The following is a 15,934-nucleotide window of genomic DNA, read 5'->3' on the forward strand; positions in this document are numbered from 1 at the left end:
GGGCTGGCTAGGCTAGGCTAGGCTACACCACACCCAGAGGTCCGCGGCTACATCCAGCAGACAGACGCTGCGGTGTCCGTGTTTGTTTGCCTATTTTCGGGTAGTTTTTTTTCTGGCAATATGGCGTGTTGTGCTGTTGATTGTACTAACCGACCGACAAAGGATTCTGTGTTGCAGTTTTTTCGGTGAGTAAACCGTAGTACTATTTTACTCATAGACTGTATAACATATATTTTACCTGGATTTTGGCACTGTATAATGACTTTATGACAGATGACCAGAGCAGCTAATGTTAGCTGCTGTTGCAGTGTGTTTTGTGCTCTCAGTCCGTTTAATGTGGGATATAATATAGAATATACATAATGTTGTGTATTATCTTTCATTTAATATTATTATTATTATTATCTTTCATTTAATAATACTTATATACAGTGTCAAGAGTAACTTAAATGAATAAATTAATAGCCTAATTAATGCCACACTACAAAAAGCAAGTTTCTAATTCAGAGAATGTGTGATCTGTGTTGTATTGGTGATACTGATTTCAGAAATGTTCAAAAACAAGATCAGAGCACCCATAAATAAATACAATATATATTTCTTTTATTATATTCATTGTTGGTATTATTATTAAAGGTGAACTGTGTAACTTTGTTATTTAGGAACTTTTCATCAAGCAACGCCCTTTTTATTACTCCATATCCTCAAATAGCTGTTAGTATCAAAAAGGTTTGTGACCTCTGATCTATAAGTTGCTGAGCACCTATATGTGTCATTTTAAAGTTTCCCTCTAGGTGATCCGGACAGGCTGGACAAGTGAGTCGTCAGCATGAGCAGACAGAACTGGACCCTGCTCTCCAGCCCCAATCCTCCCCTGTGCTTTCAATAAAATCTGTATTGTGCGTGAACTCAGCGTCTGCCTGCCACCTGTTGTCACAGATACTCAGAAATGTTTTTTTCTGACTTTCTTAAAACTAGATGTATAACATGCATCTTAAACTTTATTAAAATCAGTTAATCATGTGAAGAGATTTCTCATGCAAGTAGATAATTATCTACATATTAGAGTTCTACTGTTAGTAAAGGTAAGACATAGACATATGATTTAGCACATTTGAAAAAAAACATTTACTGGTAAAGACTTTCTAAGGTTCCATGGACACCCTGGAAAGGTCAGAAAACAGAAACACTGTTGTGAGAATTTTTACAATTTTCAGTAAAACTTGACTAAAAACTTGAGTTTTAATGCTTAATATTTGTGTTTAAGTTGATATTCCTTTTAACTGACTATAACATTTTTAACATTTTCAATAAGTGTAGAAGACAAAAGGAGTGCAATTATGAAAATTATTTATTTGAACATGAGGTACTCTTTAAATGAACAGACAATGAACAAACAAAACAATCAGTATATATAACAAATAATAAATAAACTTTTAAAATAAAATAAAAAAATAGGGGCAGTGTTTGGCTCGGTTAGTGGAGCGCCCACCCCATGTGAGGCTGTAGTCCTTGCTGCGGGCGGTCCGGGCGTGGAAGCTGGCCGGGGCCTGGTCTGGGCAACCAGCAGAGGCTGGATGGGGCCTGGGTGCCTGGCCGGGGCCTGCTCTGGGGCCTGGGCAGCTTTCTTTTCCATTTTCTAAATATAAAGAAAGACAAACATCTTGTAACCAGTGGTGTACAAAGTACTGAAATGCCTTACTAAAGTAAAAGTAGCCTACTAATACCACACTGTGAAAATACTCCACTACAAAGACCCGCATCCAAAACCTCATTTTTGTGAAAGTGAAGTTTTATCTGCAAAATGCAATTAACAATTTACTGTTATAGAATGTTTGTGGATTGATATCACTGATGAATCAATGCATATGATGCATTTTATTGCTGAGGCTGTTTAAGTTTAGCACAATTTAACAATTAAATATACTATTGAGTCGATTTATCTATATGATCCCTGTCATGTGAGAACCCTGTATCTCACTTCTTTTAAAAAAATATTTAAGTGTATAAAATGCTTAACAAACTTTCTTTACATTATTCTACATAGTAATTTCACAGAATAGTAACGTTAACCCTCAGATCCTGTTGCCACATTTTATGGACCATCAGATTTTTCATTTGGCTGTGATCATGCTATAATGTTCATAGGTTGCAGAGAGGTGGCTTTTGCAAGGTACATCATGCTCCTTTCTGCACCATGGTCTGCACCTTATAATTCTGTGTATCGCGGCTCCCGGGGTAGCTAAAGCTACTCGCGCTGCCCCCAGGGGACTCAACGCCCCTGGAGCCGCAACTGGGGCGCGCTGGGGGGGTCGGGCTGAGGGATTTCATCAGGCTGATGATACTGGATGTGATTTTATCTCTGATTTTCACCAATTTAAAAATGTATCAAAATTTGCCGTTAAAAAAAAACTGTAAAACGATAAGCCAGAAGCTCCAGCTCTGGAGAAACAGCTAGCGGACACTCCCAGAGCGCTCCCCGAGAATGGTGCGTCGCCACCCGGGTAAAATACGTGAGGGAGAAGGCTGCGAGATTTGGCGCTTTTTTCAAAACTCCGATCTAAAATATCAGATTATACCACTTTCCCTTGGTCGATTGAGGTCCAGTAAAAAGTATGATGGTCTTTTAACTCTCCTCTAGGCATATATGTATTATGGTGTCATGTTTTTTACACAGAAAGTCACGTGATCATGCCTTTTAGCCGACATGTCACAAAAACTATACGGTACATGGCCATATAAAATTAAAAAAATGCTCCAGCGAACTATAAGCAAACAAATCAATGTTGGCCCTGTTCAAAGGCAGACATATGACTGTTCTCATAATAGTTGGAGGAAACAAAATTATTTTTTATTTTATTGCAGTTTTTACACATTACACATTTTTTATGACGGACATTAACGGTCCCTCACTAAAACAGGCCATGAAAGGATTGAATTATAATAAAATATTGATAAAAGTACTCATTATTCATTAGAAGACACCTAACCCTAAGCAACAAAAATATGTATATTGTAATACATATTTTAACTTTATCATGGTGGTGTCATTTCTAACAGGATCTGAGGGTTAAGATGAGTTTTGGTCCCCAGCGTAGTATAACCTCAATAAAATATTAATCATTATTTCAAGAGCTGCAGCGTTATATATTTTTTTTATGAGGAACTTAACGTTACCTGCGGTCGAGTCGGTCGCTGTGCTGGAGGCTGGACTGCGTGTAGCTGCTGCCAGTAGCTGCTTGTTAGCCTAGCCTAGCTGATTAGCCTCAGGCTAGCTCCGTTCGGTGCGGTTAATTTGAGTTCAGTGGGCAGGATCTCGGTCCGTTGACCCGTTGCGTCATCGCCTCTCCTCCAAATATGGAAAATACACGCCCACTAAAATCCAAGATGGCGCAGTCCTAATGCCCATAGTAGAGGCACAAAACACACTCCCCCAAACCAATGGTTGACGTCACGGGTGCTACGTCCATTCTTTTTACAGTCTATGCTCTCGACATGCCCAAGTTGTGAGCAGCACAGATCCCACATAGTTTGAGACTCAGAGATGTGTCTGGTATCATTGGAAAGGAAACACTCTCAGGATTCTTGTAAAAGTGTCTGTGTGATTCTGTGACTTACTGACAAAGAGTGGCAGAGGTTACAATGATGGGGTTGTTTACTCGCCCATAGGTTAGCCTTTACAATGACATGTGTACAGACATTCAGGGACCTCTCAGCAGGATAGAGACACAATGAGGCCACAGCCACAGGTCTTGGCTTCATGCAGTCCAAATTTGGAGTCAAAAGACCAAAAGATGAATTTTTCAGAATTATTTTTCAACAGGTATGTCCATGCGTTTTCCTCAGGTCCTTTTTGGAGACTCCAAATGGACACTTGGTTACCATGGTTACCAAAGCTGTATAACCACAATCAAACACCTATAACTTCACATCCCCTTTGCCTACAATCAAAATCCTGGTCTCTAATGAAAGCTGACACCATATTATTATTATTATTAATATTATTATTATATATTATATTATTATATATAACCATTTTTTTTGTTTGGCCATATCTATCTATCTATTCATCTATTCATCCATCCATCTATCCATCTATCTATCTGACTGACTGACTAACTAACTGTCCATCTATCTATCTATCTATCTATCTACCTGTTTATTTTGGTATAAGTCATATGTTAAGTCGAAGAAGAACCAACCGTGTACCAAAATGCCGAGTGCGTAATGATATATGGTTCAACTCTTTTACGCACCGGGCGCACGCTGGTTACGCTTGGAGTTTGTTTATGGACAGCCAAACCTGATAGCTTAGTGTCATACACTGTTGGAAACCTCTGACTATTGGCTAAAAGGTTATCAACTTCATTTCACCGAATATTTCCATAGGCTGGAACAGCAGTCAATCAAAGCCATGTCGTCATTGTTGTCGGTCACATGTCCTCATTGGCTTTGGAGACATGTACTGCCTAATCCTAAACACCGATTGGCTTGTGTGTGGTGTCGTCAGAAGCAGGAGAGGCTCACGGTCGTAAACATCTAGTCACGTGTACTCTGAGATGGACGTGCAGGTCAGGAAATGACGTAAACGGACCGTATATGGTTTGTTATTTGTGTTATTACGTTACGTGTTGGACTAAATACATGTTGACATATTGAGGAAAGTATTTTAGTTTTATGGAAACAGATTTCATATTTCACAAGAACGGATACTTGGCGAGCTGTACAGAAAGTCCTGAGTCATAAGATGATCGTTGTGGATAAAGAGAAGACTTTGAAGGTATGTAGCAATATAGCTTTTCTCACTTAGCTGAGTGGCTAGCCGAGCTAATCACTAATACTATTACGGCTGTGAGCAACCATATAAGTCGTGAGTGGTCTTGAATGAATCAGGAGAATCTAAGCTTTCCAACGATGTACGGCATGAATATATATGTTTAAGGGTTGGTGTTTAAAACATTCAGAAGAACGTGTGGCTACCTCCTAACATCCGTCCCGTCCCGCAGACGGAACAGCGTGCGTTAAGATGTTAAACACAAATATTAAAGGTAGGGTTGGTAATGTTGGAAAGCTAGCAAGAGAGCTAGCAAGATTTGAAAATAGCACCTCCTCCTGCCTCCTCTAAGCTCAACCCCGCTGCTCCCCCTCCCGTCAGTGAGTCCGTCCAAGCCACGCCCCCACAAACTGGAACGTGCACACTGCTGCAGGGAGGAGAGAAGAGCTACGAGCTAGCCATTTCCAAGTATTTTGGACAACAACCAAACAGTCTCATGTCTCATTTACCTGTAAGTAAACTATACTATTATGTTTTTTATTTGTTTTATAGCACATCAGTCTGTGCAGATTCAGATCCGGGACCCGGGTCTGAATCTGCTGAATCTCCCCAAGGATACGGCTGGATTCAGACCCATCAGCTAAATTACATTGTAATAATTGTTACGTGTTTTTCACTGACAAACGTGTATTTTATGTTTTTATTAGTCACGTAGCATATCTGCTATGTTTTTTATTGACAATTATGCAGGGTGATGCAGAAGTGTTAGGAAAGTCAATTTGGGCCAATATCTCAATTTTACTATAAAACTTAGACACTTATGCTACTAGGCTAACGCTATGTTTGTTGTTTCATTGTTAGAGGTTACATGATGAGAGCACTGGCTCAGACCCGAGCTACAGTCCTGAACCGAGCACGTCTTCAGCTCCAAGGGGACGCGGTCGTGCTAGAGCCAGAGGAGGCCGTGCTAGAGGGGGTGCAAGGGGCAGAGGCCGAGGAACTTGAGGTCAAGGACGTGGAGCAAGCCGGACTGCGACCGGAGAGCTTTTACAAGATGAGGATATTCAACGAGTGGAGAATCTGCAAGCTCAAAGAATTGCAGATGAGCAGGTAGCCTTTCTAAAATAGCCTCTTTTTTCCTGATCTCAACATTATCAAGAACTGTAAACAATGACCTGCCATTTACTGTGAACACAACACTTCTGAGTTTATTGTCATTCATAAACTGTTAAAGAATATAATACTATAATATAAACACATGAAACTTTTAACTCTGGTCCGGCAACATACCAAAAATATAATAAATGAAATTACAATATTAGTAATAATAAAGGACAAGATGGTGAGAGTCTAATCTTCTTGATGAACTATTTTTTACAGGCTAGAATTGAACGACTGAGATTGGAAGAATCTCATCAGTTGCTTCAGATCAAGAGACCCAACCGAGATAGCAAAATTCTTTTGGCCCATATCTGGCCCACACCTGACATGTTCATCCGGCCCACATACAGCATGGAATGATGGCACTTGGGCGGTCCGCTCATGTTTGCCAAAAGTGGGCCATAACCAAGCCATCACAATGCCAGATGTCAACCAAAAACACACCAAATAAACCAGTTCGGCCAAGACTGGCCCAAATATGTTTCAACAAAGGTGGGCCAAGTATGTTTCCTTATATGTGGGCCTCTTTAGGCTCGCATCCGGATTAGTCATTGCCATACTTGCCATATTTCGGCCAAAGATGGGCCATATTGGTTTTGTGATATTTGGCCCAAATGTATGGGCCAGTTTAGGTTCACGTCTGTTTTGTCCGGGCCAGAAGAATGCCTACAGTGCCGGATCATTGCCTCAAGTGGCCCACATTCGCATGCTATCTGGGAAGCCTCATGTTTGATGTCCCGCAGATGCTCCTCCACCAGGCCCTCCAGCTCCACGTCTACCTACATGGTGTGTGTGCAGGAAGTGCTGTGAGATGCCCACAGATCTAGAAAAAAGTGCTGTGGGCAACAACCTGCTTCCTAACCCTCACCTGGAAGTATACATTTTACATTTTAAATTTGGTCTTTTATTTATATTTTGTCAGTTTTTAATAAAAATTTGAAAATGATGAATGCCTTTCATTTGACTATTTCTGCAACAGAAGCGATATATTTTCTCACCACCACATTAAAAATAAGTGATTACAGAATAATTACAACAAAATTGGTATAACCCTTTTTATTGTTACATAAATAATCTGTACATTTTCAACATGAGTGTATCTACACATTGGAAAAGGTGTTTCCAGGTAAGGTAGACAGGTCAGGCTGTGTAGGGAGTATTTGTCAGCGGTGGTGATCTACTCCTTTGGCAGTGATTTACCTTTAGGAAGAATATCACAATTACACATCTGACAATAATGAATACATTTTTGAGATAATCAAAGAATAAGAATACTTAGAGCTTTATTTCCCATTTATTTTGCACATAATTATGTTAGAACTTCTTCATCAAACTACAATATTGTAAGAAAACTCACCTAGGCCTCTGCTGAGTTGGGTCTGCAAAAGCTGTATGCTTTTGAGCTTAGTGGGGGTAGCATACTAGAGGTGTCAACGAGGGGGGTAGCTGCAGTAATGGCTGGGCTGGGGGAGGGACAGATGTCTGCTCAAACCAGTTGAAGAATTAACATCATCTCATCACGTCATCTCTGTGAAGATTACAAAATTAGAAAATACTGTCAACATACATTTACCCTTCATTCATAGAGGACAAAACACAGAACTTTTTATATGTAGAAATAGTCTTGGGTTTGGCAGTTGGACCAAAGGAGCATAAAGATTGATATAAACTGTTGAGAAGATCCTCAGTTTGTTCCTATCCTCTCTGCATAGCATCTACCAGAGTATAGTCCATAGACAAGCTTGTAGCATGATCAATTACTCCACCAACACCACACACAGTTAGAGGTACAACTTATGCTAGCTGTGTTTTATTTTAGTGTTGATGGTTGTTGTTGTTGATGTTAACAACTCAGTGTGAAGTGCTGGACCTCCTAAGGTGAAGGACAGGTTTTATCCTCAGGCCATCACTAACATTTACTCAATGTCTGTATAATGATATAGCAGATATCACTGATAACACACATATGTACAATAATGCTGTTTTCTGAAGTACCTCAAATGGCACTTTGAGGCACATAAAACAGAAAAAGCTAGATATGAAAGACAGATATTTATATCCCAAAGACATATTCATAGCAGCAGCAGCAGCAAGTTGAACTCACCGGTCGGACAGAGACTCAGAAACAATAGTTGAACTGGAGGGAGAGTAGGTCTCATCAATCCGTGTTTAGACGGCGTCGAGGTTGATCGGTCCTTCACATGGCTATGAAAACATAGATGAGCTACATCACCACAGTTGTAACGTGTAAAAGCCAATAGCCGTAGGTCTTTTTATCACAATAATAATGCAGACACTGAAGACTAGGGTAGAGTAATATCTTTAAAATGAATATACTAGTATAATCTATTCAATACTGGCGTCACCGACCCGTTTTAAACACACAGCAAAGCTAATATTAGCATTACGCTAATACAAGCTACAAAAGTAGCTACGTTAGCATAACTTACATATATATAACAAATCCTCCCCGAAGCAAAACAAATCATTACCTGTCCAACAGACAGAGAGCAACCTCGGCATCACTGTTCAGGTCCTTCAGATCCCTCAGTTGTCTCCACCGCTCAAATGCTACTCCGATGTTGATTCTTGTTTGACCTCTTGCTTTATCCAGAGCCTTTTTATTAGCAGTCCTTTCATCCTCCGGCTTCTCTTTCTTCCCCTTTTCTCTGGACGAGCCGTTACAAGTAGACGTGCAAGTGGTATTTTCTCAGCCATTGCTCTTAAATAAATATTACATCCCTATTCGGTAGTTCTGCAGAGAGGTGTGCTGGTTTTTCTGGCAACAGCGACAGGTGAAGACTGTGCACGCGCCATAGACTGTATATAAGAAATGGACGTAACATCCGTGACGTCACCCATTGGTTTGTGGACTGCTGCTCGGAAGCCAATAGTATCGAATGTAGGCAGCGCCATCTTGAAAATTTCAGGTGCATTCTGGGAAAAAATGAACACGGATTCTACTTATATGGGCATGAGGCGGAGTCATGAACGGACGTATGGGCGGGACCAACGGCGGAGCGGGGAGGCTGCGATTGGTTGCGAGGGCTGGATCTCAAGGACATTGGTCAATCAACCTGTCAATCACAACGTAGCCACGTAGCCTGCTTTATCGTCAAATATAAAATCAGGGAGGCCAAAATTTCACAAATGAGCACCATACTGCATTGAAGAAGGCTTTAAACTAGCGATTAAGACCATAAACACATTTTGAAAACGTTTACTGAGGTTAGAAATCAAGTGAGAAGTTGGTGAATTCTCCACTGACTTGTATAGAGCCGGAAGTCTTTCTGAACACAAAACGATTGCCCCCTGGTGGCCTTTTGATAGAATGCAGCTCTAAATTACTTCCGCATTGGCTTCTTTTCAGAGGACAGGAACTCCCCGCCTGGCACGCGCGCAGTAGGCAGGGAGAGAGGGGGCGGGGCGTAGACTGTATGCGGAAGCAAAACTAGACATGAAGGCACCTGATTGGTTTTTTCTGTTCGCACCGAACGGCTCGGATTGGTCGGGGTTTTATCAGTCCTGTGGCTGCTACAGAGCTCTGATTTTTTCCGTTCCTTTTTCTAAAGACATAATGTATTGATACCTTTCATAATAGAAGGACCATTTCTCCCAGTATAACAAAAAGTGTTTCTGAACAGGATTACCAACCCTACCTTTAAGCATTAAAGCTCAAGTTTTTAGTCACGTTTTACTAAAAATTGTAAAAATTCTCACAACAGTGTTTCTGTTTCCTGACCTTTCCAGGGTGTCCATGGAACCTTTGAAAGTCTTTACCAGTAAATGTTTTTTTTCAAATGTGCTAAATCATATGTCTATGTCTTACCTTTACTAACAGTAAAACTCTAATATGTAGATAATTATCTACTTGCATGAGAAATCTCTCCACATGATTAACTGATTTTAATAAGGTTTAAGATGCATGTTATACATCTAGTTTTAAGAAAGTCTGAAAAAGAACATTTCTGATTATCTGTGACAACAGGTGGCAGGAAGATGCTGAGTTCACGCTCAATACAGATTTTATTGAAAGCACAGGGGAGGATTGGGGCTGGAGAGCAGGGTCCAGTTCTGTCTCCTCATGCTGACGACTCACTTGTCCAGCCTGTCCGGATCACCTAGAGGGAAACTTTTAAAATGACACATATAGGTGCTCAGCAACTTATAGATCAGAGGTCACAAACCTTTATGATACTAAGAGCTATTTGAGGATATGGAGTAATAAAAAGGGCGTTGCTTGATAAAAAGTTCCTAAATAACAAAGTTACACAGTTCACCTTTAATAATAATACCAACAATGAATATAATAAAAGAAATATATATTGTATTTATTTTAGGGATGTCCGATATTGGCTTTTTTGCCGATATCCGATATGCCGATATTGTCCAACTCTCAATTTTCGATACCGATATCAGCCGATACCGATGTCGATATGTGGGTTATTTTTCCTCAAAACTAATTTAGGTAACATCACATATCTCCTGTTGTGGAATTAACACAACATGCTTAATGTTATTGTGATGCCCCACTGTATGCATTCTCGAATGCAACAAGGCTTTCCAAATGTTAACATTGTCGGTGCAAAATAAGAAAAATACTTCAACTTAATTTAGGGAAAAAGTGCCATGTTTATTTATTTTTTTAAATTGTCTCAAACAACAGTTTGGATTACACTCTACCTGAGATAATCTTGACAATGCCCACAACAAATAGGGCAAATTTGACTTCTTCACAAATGAAGATAAAACATACATAAAACATACTTCAGGCTTGAGGTGAAGAACAAAAAATGAAACATTTTAAGGTGTACAAATCTAAGCAGCCTGTGTCCCTAGCCCATTACTTGGGCTAATGCAATCATTGAAATTATAAACTGGGCTCAATCAGCACTGCTCTACATGAGCAACAACAAAGAGATGCAACATTAAGGTAGTGTGCAATAAGAACAAGGAAGGCACAAAGTTTCAGTCCAGACCTTCCAGAGTAGTAAACAAAGTCCTCCTTTAGTATTAGTCCAATGAACGGGGCTAAAAGACTGACTGGCCTTCATAACGGGCCATACCCACAATCATTAAAATATAAACATACACTGGGCCACCCTGCTCTTTCGTATGAGTAACAACAACATGTGCAAATAAAAACAAGAAAGGCACAAAAAATAAAAACAGCTTGAGTCCAGACTAGTAAACATAACCCTCCTTTAAAGTGGAACAAATGAGGCTAAAAGACTGATGCTGACTCGACTATATGACTGGTCTAATTTGAGTTTGTGAGAGGTAGATTTTTCTGAATGAAAATAAGCATCTCAGCATTGTGGCAGTGTATGCGATTTCTCTTCTCGTCTATGACATTGGAGACGGCGCTGAACAGCCGCTCGCTGTCTACGCTGGTACAGGGTGTAGTGAGGTACTTGCGTGCAACTCGGGCAAGTGCAGGGAAGCGGACTTGGGTGGAGCTCCAGTACTTGAAAGGGCATGCTGTCTTGAGGATGGTGGCTTCTCCCAGGTATGCATGCACCTGAATAAAAAGTAAAAACAAAACAGAAAAGTCTACTTACTTTTCTTCAAAGCACAGACAGGCGTATGTTTATTTGATTCACTTTATGAACATTTTCATGTGAAGCACTCAACAAATCTGCTGATAAAGTTTATTATTTACTCACCTGTGATGCTGTTTCGCCTGTAGTTGCTTGTTTGGCGACATCATTCTCTGTGAGGATTTCTTGGTACATGTCCTGCAGGCTCCCAGTTCGGGCCCTCTTAGGTGGGGGGTCCTGGTCCTCCTGGCCTGGATCACCTGCACTGGCACCAGCAGCGTCTTCTTGCTGATCATTGCCCACACTGGCCATTTCATCCACAACTTTCAGCAGCATATTCCGTGCTTCCTCCTTCTTATCCGGGTCAAAATAACGGTCTTTGTAGCGAGCATCAACCATAGTTGCAATTGCATAAAGAGGTTCAGTTTGCACACCATTAAAGCGTTTACTGACAGCTTCCAATAGAGTATGTTTGGCTGTTTGCACACCTTTGTCTGATTCATCCATCTTGGCAAGCAGCCGTGTCAGGGACACCACACCAGGGATGACATCTGCAGCAGTGGCCTCTGCAGAGCTGATGTCCCTGGTTAGCTGCTCAAAGGGTTTCAGGAGGGTGATCATCTTCTCCATAATCCCCCACTGAGTTGCTGTCAATGTTGTGGGGAGTTCATAATCAGCAGCATATGCACTTAAAACCCTCTTCTGCTCCACCAGGCTCTGCATCATATAATAGGTGGAATTCCACCTGGTGGAAACGTCTTGTTGCAGCTTTTTCACGGGCATATTGAGTTCTTTTTGTATGTCTTCAAAACGACTGCAAGCAAGTGGTGAATGCTTGAAGTGTCCCACCACTCGCCTCCCCACAGCCAGAGCATCTGCAATACTGCGCTGAGACAGGGCACCTCCATTCACTGCGAGCTGCAAGGTATGTGCCATGCAGGGCAGACTTGGGACACCAAACTCCGACGTAGCTTTAGCCATGTTGCGTGCGTTGTCTCTGACCACTACGTGCACATTCTCCTTGGGGATTGTCCACGTCTCGAACATCCCTTCAAAAGCAGATGCGATTGCTTCTGCCGTATGAGACCCGCGGCACTCTTGGGAATGAAGCACAGACTTCTTCAGCACAAAGTCTTTATCTAGCCATTGAGCAGTCAAGCTCAACATGCTAACCTGGCAAACGCTTGAAGACCAGATATCTGTTGTGAAGCTAATGGATGTAGCATCAGCAATTAGCTTCTCGACATGACTGTAAACAACACTGTACAACTCGGGTAAACAAACATCTGATAAATACTTGCGATTGGGCATGGTAAAGCGTGGCTCGAGGAACTCCACAAGTTTGGTGAATCCGGCATCTTGCACGATTGAAAAGGGCTGGTTATCCAGTGCAATACACTCAATTATTTTCCGATTGATGGCTTTTGCCCTGGGGTGGTCCGTGGCGTATTTTTGTTTTTTCTCGGTGGACTCTTTGAGCGTCAACTGTGTGTTTTTTTTCAGTGCTGCCTGTCCCTGTTGCTTCTTCTCATTGCTTTGCTGCACAAATGCCGCGTAACTCTCTGAATGATTCATCCTGAGGTGGGAGATTAAATTGGAAGTGTTGAAGGAAGAAATCTTGGTTCCGCCTCGCATAACTGACGCTTTGCAGTCATTGCAAATCACAAGTTTAACGTCCGAAGGAGACACTTGAAAATAATTCCAAACCACAGACATAACGATGAAACCGAGCGAGCAAGTTACCGCAGCCATCCACGCTTGTTTATACGCTTCAAGACGTGATGAGGTCATGATCTGTGCGCCGGTAAACGCTTCAGGAGCGCATAGGCACTATTTCTTATATACAGCCTATGGGTGTAACGCAAGCATTATTTTATCGGTTTTAAAGCAAAACAAATCCGATACCGATATTTACAGATATTACATTTTTATGCTAATATCGGGCCGATAATATCGGTGGGCCGATATTATCGGACATCTCTAATTTATTTATGAGTGCTCTGATCTTGTTTTTGAACATGATTAACGATTTCTGAAATCAGTATCACCAATACAACACAGATCACACATTCTCTGAATTACAAGCTTGCTTTTTGCAGTGTGGCATTAATTAGGCTATTAATTTATTCATCTAAGTTACTCTTGACACTGTATATAAGTATTATTAAATGAAAGATAATACAGAACATTATATATATTCTATATTATATCCCACATTAAACGGACTGAGAGCACAAAACACACTGCAACAGCAGCTAACATTAGCTGCTCTGGTCATCTGTCATAAAGTCATTATACAGTGCCAAAATCCAGGTAAAATATATGTTATACAGTCTATGGGTAAAATAGTACTACGGTTTACTCACCGAAAAAACTGCAACACAGAATCCTTTGTTGGTCGGTTAGTACAATCAACAGCACAACACGCCATATTGCCAGAAAAAAAACTACCCGAAAATAGGCAAACAAACACGGACACCGCAGCGCCTGTCAACTGCTGGATGTAGCCGCGGACCTCTGGGTGTAGCCTAGCCTAGCCTAGCCTAGCCCAGCCGATGCTTTAGCATAGAGCTAACTGCTGGCAACTGTCTGTGAACCTGTCACTCAACGTAACCACGCCCTAATTTATGCCATTTTAAGCCTAAATGACACTTAAACGGTTGTGGTACAAAAAAATTCAACCCCCCCCCCCCCCCCCCCCATAGTGTTAACTGAGCTGGAAACTATCGGTAACGACCAAAAAAATAAAAGGGACCAGGCTTTTAAATATGTTTTTTTAAGCTGTAAAGTCGGCTATTTTAACATGGGGCTCAATGGGAAATTACTCCCTTCTGGTGCCAGCCCCCAGAGGCCGCGGCGGAGACTGCAGCTTTTTGAACGCGGAAGTGGTCTTCACTCGGAGAACCCACAACTCCCCCCTTGGTCCAGACCAGCTGCTCCGTGGCACAGGCAGTGGTCCCTACCAATAGGGTCTCTAAAGATACTGGTCATGACCAGCTGCTCCATGGTGCGTGAAGTGTTCCTCGTGGTCTGTATGTAAAACTGACCACCATTTATCCAGACACTGTCAACATTGGTAAAACTTCTTTCATGACATTTTAATGTGCAATATGCTAGCTCTTATAATCACCCCAGAGGCTTTGCTGTCCCTCATGTTTATAGACTTACACATAATTTGTCATTGTTCACTTTCAGAACAATCGCATTGAGAGGATTTGGCCAGAGGTTTGTACTTTGACACAGTAGTTTTTCCCTCTGTTTGTTTGTATGAAAGCCTTCACTTCACAAGTACAATATGATCAGTTTATGAGCAGCCTCTTTGTGTGAACTATTCAGTATTGTCTTGAGACTACCAGATACACGGTCACCCATAAAGTTGGAATAATTTTGTTTTCAGACACATTCCTCTTTTTATTTTCTATTACACATCAGTAATCATCTTTGACCTGGTGCAATGAGATTGATCAATACAATTTTAGGAATATATACACTTTATCTATCAAGATTAAATCACATTGCCACAATCATTTCATGGAAAGAGGTAAGAAATATTTTTATTCCAACTTTATGGGCAACCATGTATATCAATTTAGAAATTGAACAACAAAATATAATTTCATGCATTGTTTTGTAGGTAAATAATCGAGTCAACTATCCAATCAAAGCCTGCCTGACACATATGATGGATCAAGAACTCATCAATATGAATGACGACCATACAATTCTGTGCGTCATCCTTGGTGTGCCAAGTTGCCAGTGTCGGTATGAACCACTTTGTGGAATCGTGGAATGCCCACAGAGTTCCAGGTGTTAAAATTCTTACACACTTCTCTCTCTCTCTGTGTCTTTCTGTTTGTTTTTGTATGTATGTAATAACAGCATTTAATTAGATTAGACACCTTCATAAAAGATGATGTATTTCTGCCTGTGGTAACATATTTTATAATTGGTATTTTACAGATAGTAAATGATTATTTGCAAAAATATGTGTATATGTGTGGGTAACAACACATAAATTATTAGCCTATATATTTGTGCATAGGAACCATGTAAGTGTCACTACAAATCATGAAACTGACGTACTGTATATAGAGTTTATAGATTGCTAGTTTCGAAGTCTTGTCCATTGTTGGACTTTTATGTATACGGTATGATCAATATCATTTTGTTGTGTCATTTGTGTCGTTCTGGCTTCAGGTGGCTGTCCAGTCAAGCTGACTGAGGACATACTTCCCTGTGTCTCTGAAGCAGCTGACTGGTACGACAATAAGAGATGGTCATCATTGACCAGAGTTTCAGTTTTTTCAGTTTTTGGAACTGATCCTTTTGCCTCTGTAGAAGAGAGAGACAATGCAAAACAGCGTTTGGTGATCTCTCTATACTTTTTGATAACGCAGTAAACAACAACCCTGGACCATTGCAGGATGCTGTACAGCATCTTATCTGTGTTTCAACCTAA

The 15,934-nt window shown here is 40.9% G+C and overlaps 1 protein-coding gene and 1 long non-coding RNA gene across 2 annotated transcripts; both read right to left on the reverse strand.

The window, feature by feature from the left end:
• Nucleotides 1-7,094: 7,094 nt before the first annotated feature.
• On the reverse strand, nucleotides 7,095-8,077 carry LOC128365336 (uncharacterized). The gene is made up of 3 exons (XR_008321803.1): nucleotides 8,040-8,077; nucleotides 7,293-7,463; nucleotides 7,095-7,135 (listed from the first exon to the last, which is right to left on the reverse strand). It is a non-coding gene; the product is annotated as an uncharacterized LOC128365336 (long non-coding RNA).
• Nucleotides 8,078-10,277: 2,200 nt separating this feature from the next.
• On the reverse strand, nucleotides 10,278-13,168 carry LOC128364808 (zinc finger BED domain-containing protein 4-like). Its single transcript, XM_053325423.1, has 2 exons — nucleotides 11,602-13,168; nucleotides 10,278-11,456 (listed from the first exon to the last, which is right to left on the reverse strand). Exons 1-2 carry the CDS (start codon nucleotides 13,108-13,110, stop codon nucleotides 11,196-11,198), a joined length of 1,770 nt encoding a protein of 589 aa, XP_053181398.1. The 5' UTR covers nucleotides 13,111-13,168; the 3' UTR covers nucleotides 10,278-11,195.
• Nucleotides 13,169-15,934: the final 2,766 nt, after the last annotated feature.

This window comes from Scomber japonicus, chromosome 9 (genome assembly GCF_027409825.1).
Source record: "Scomber japonicus isolate fScoJap1 chromosome 9, fScoJap1.pri, whole genome shotgun sequence".
NCBI lineage: Eukaryota > Metazoa > Chordata > Actinopteri > Scombriformes > Scombridae > Scomber > Scomber japonicus.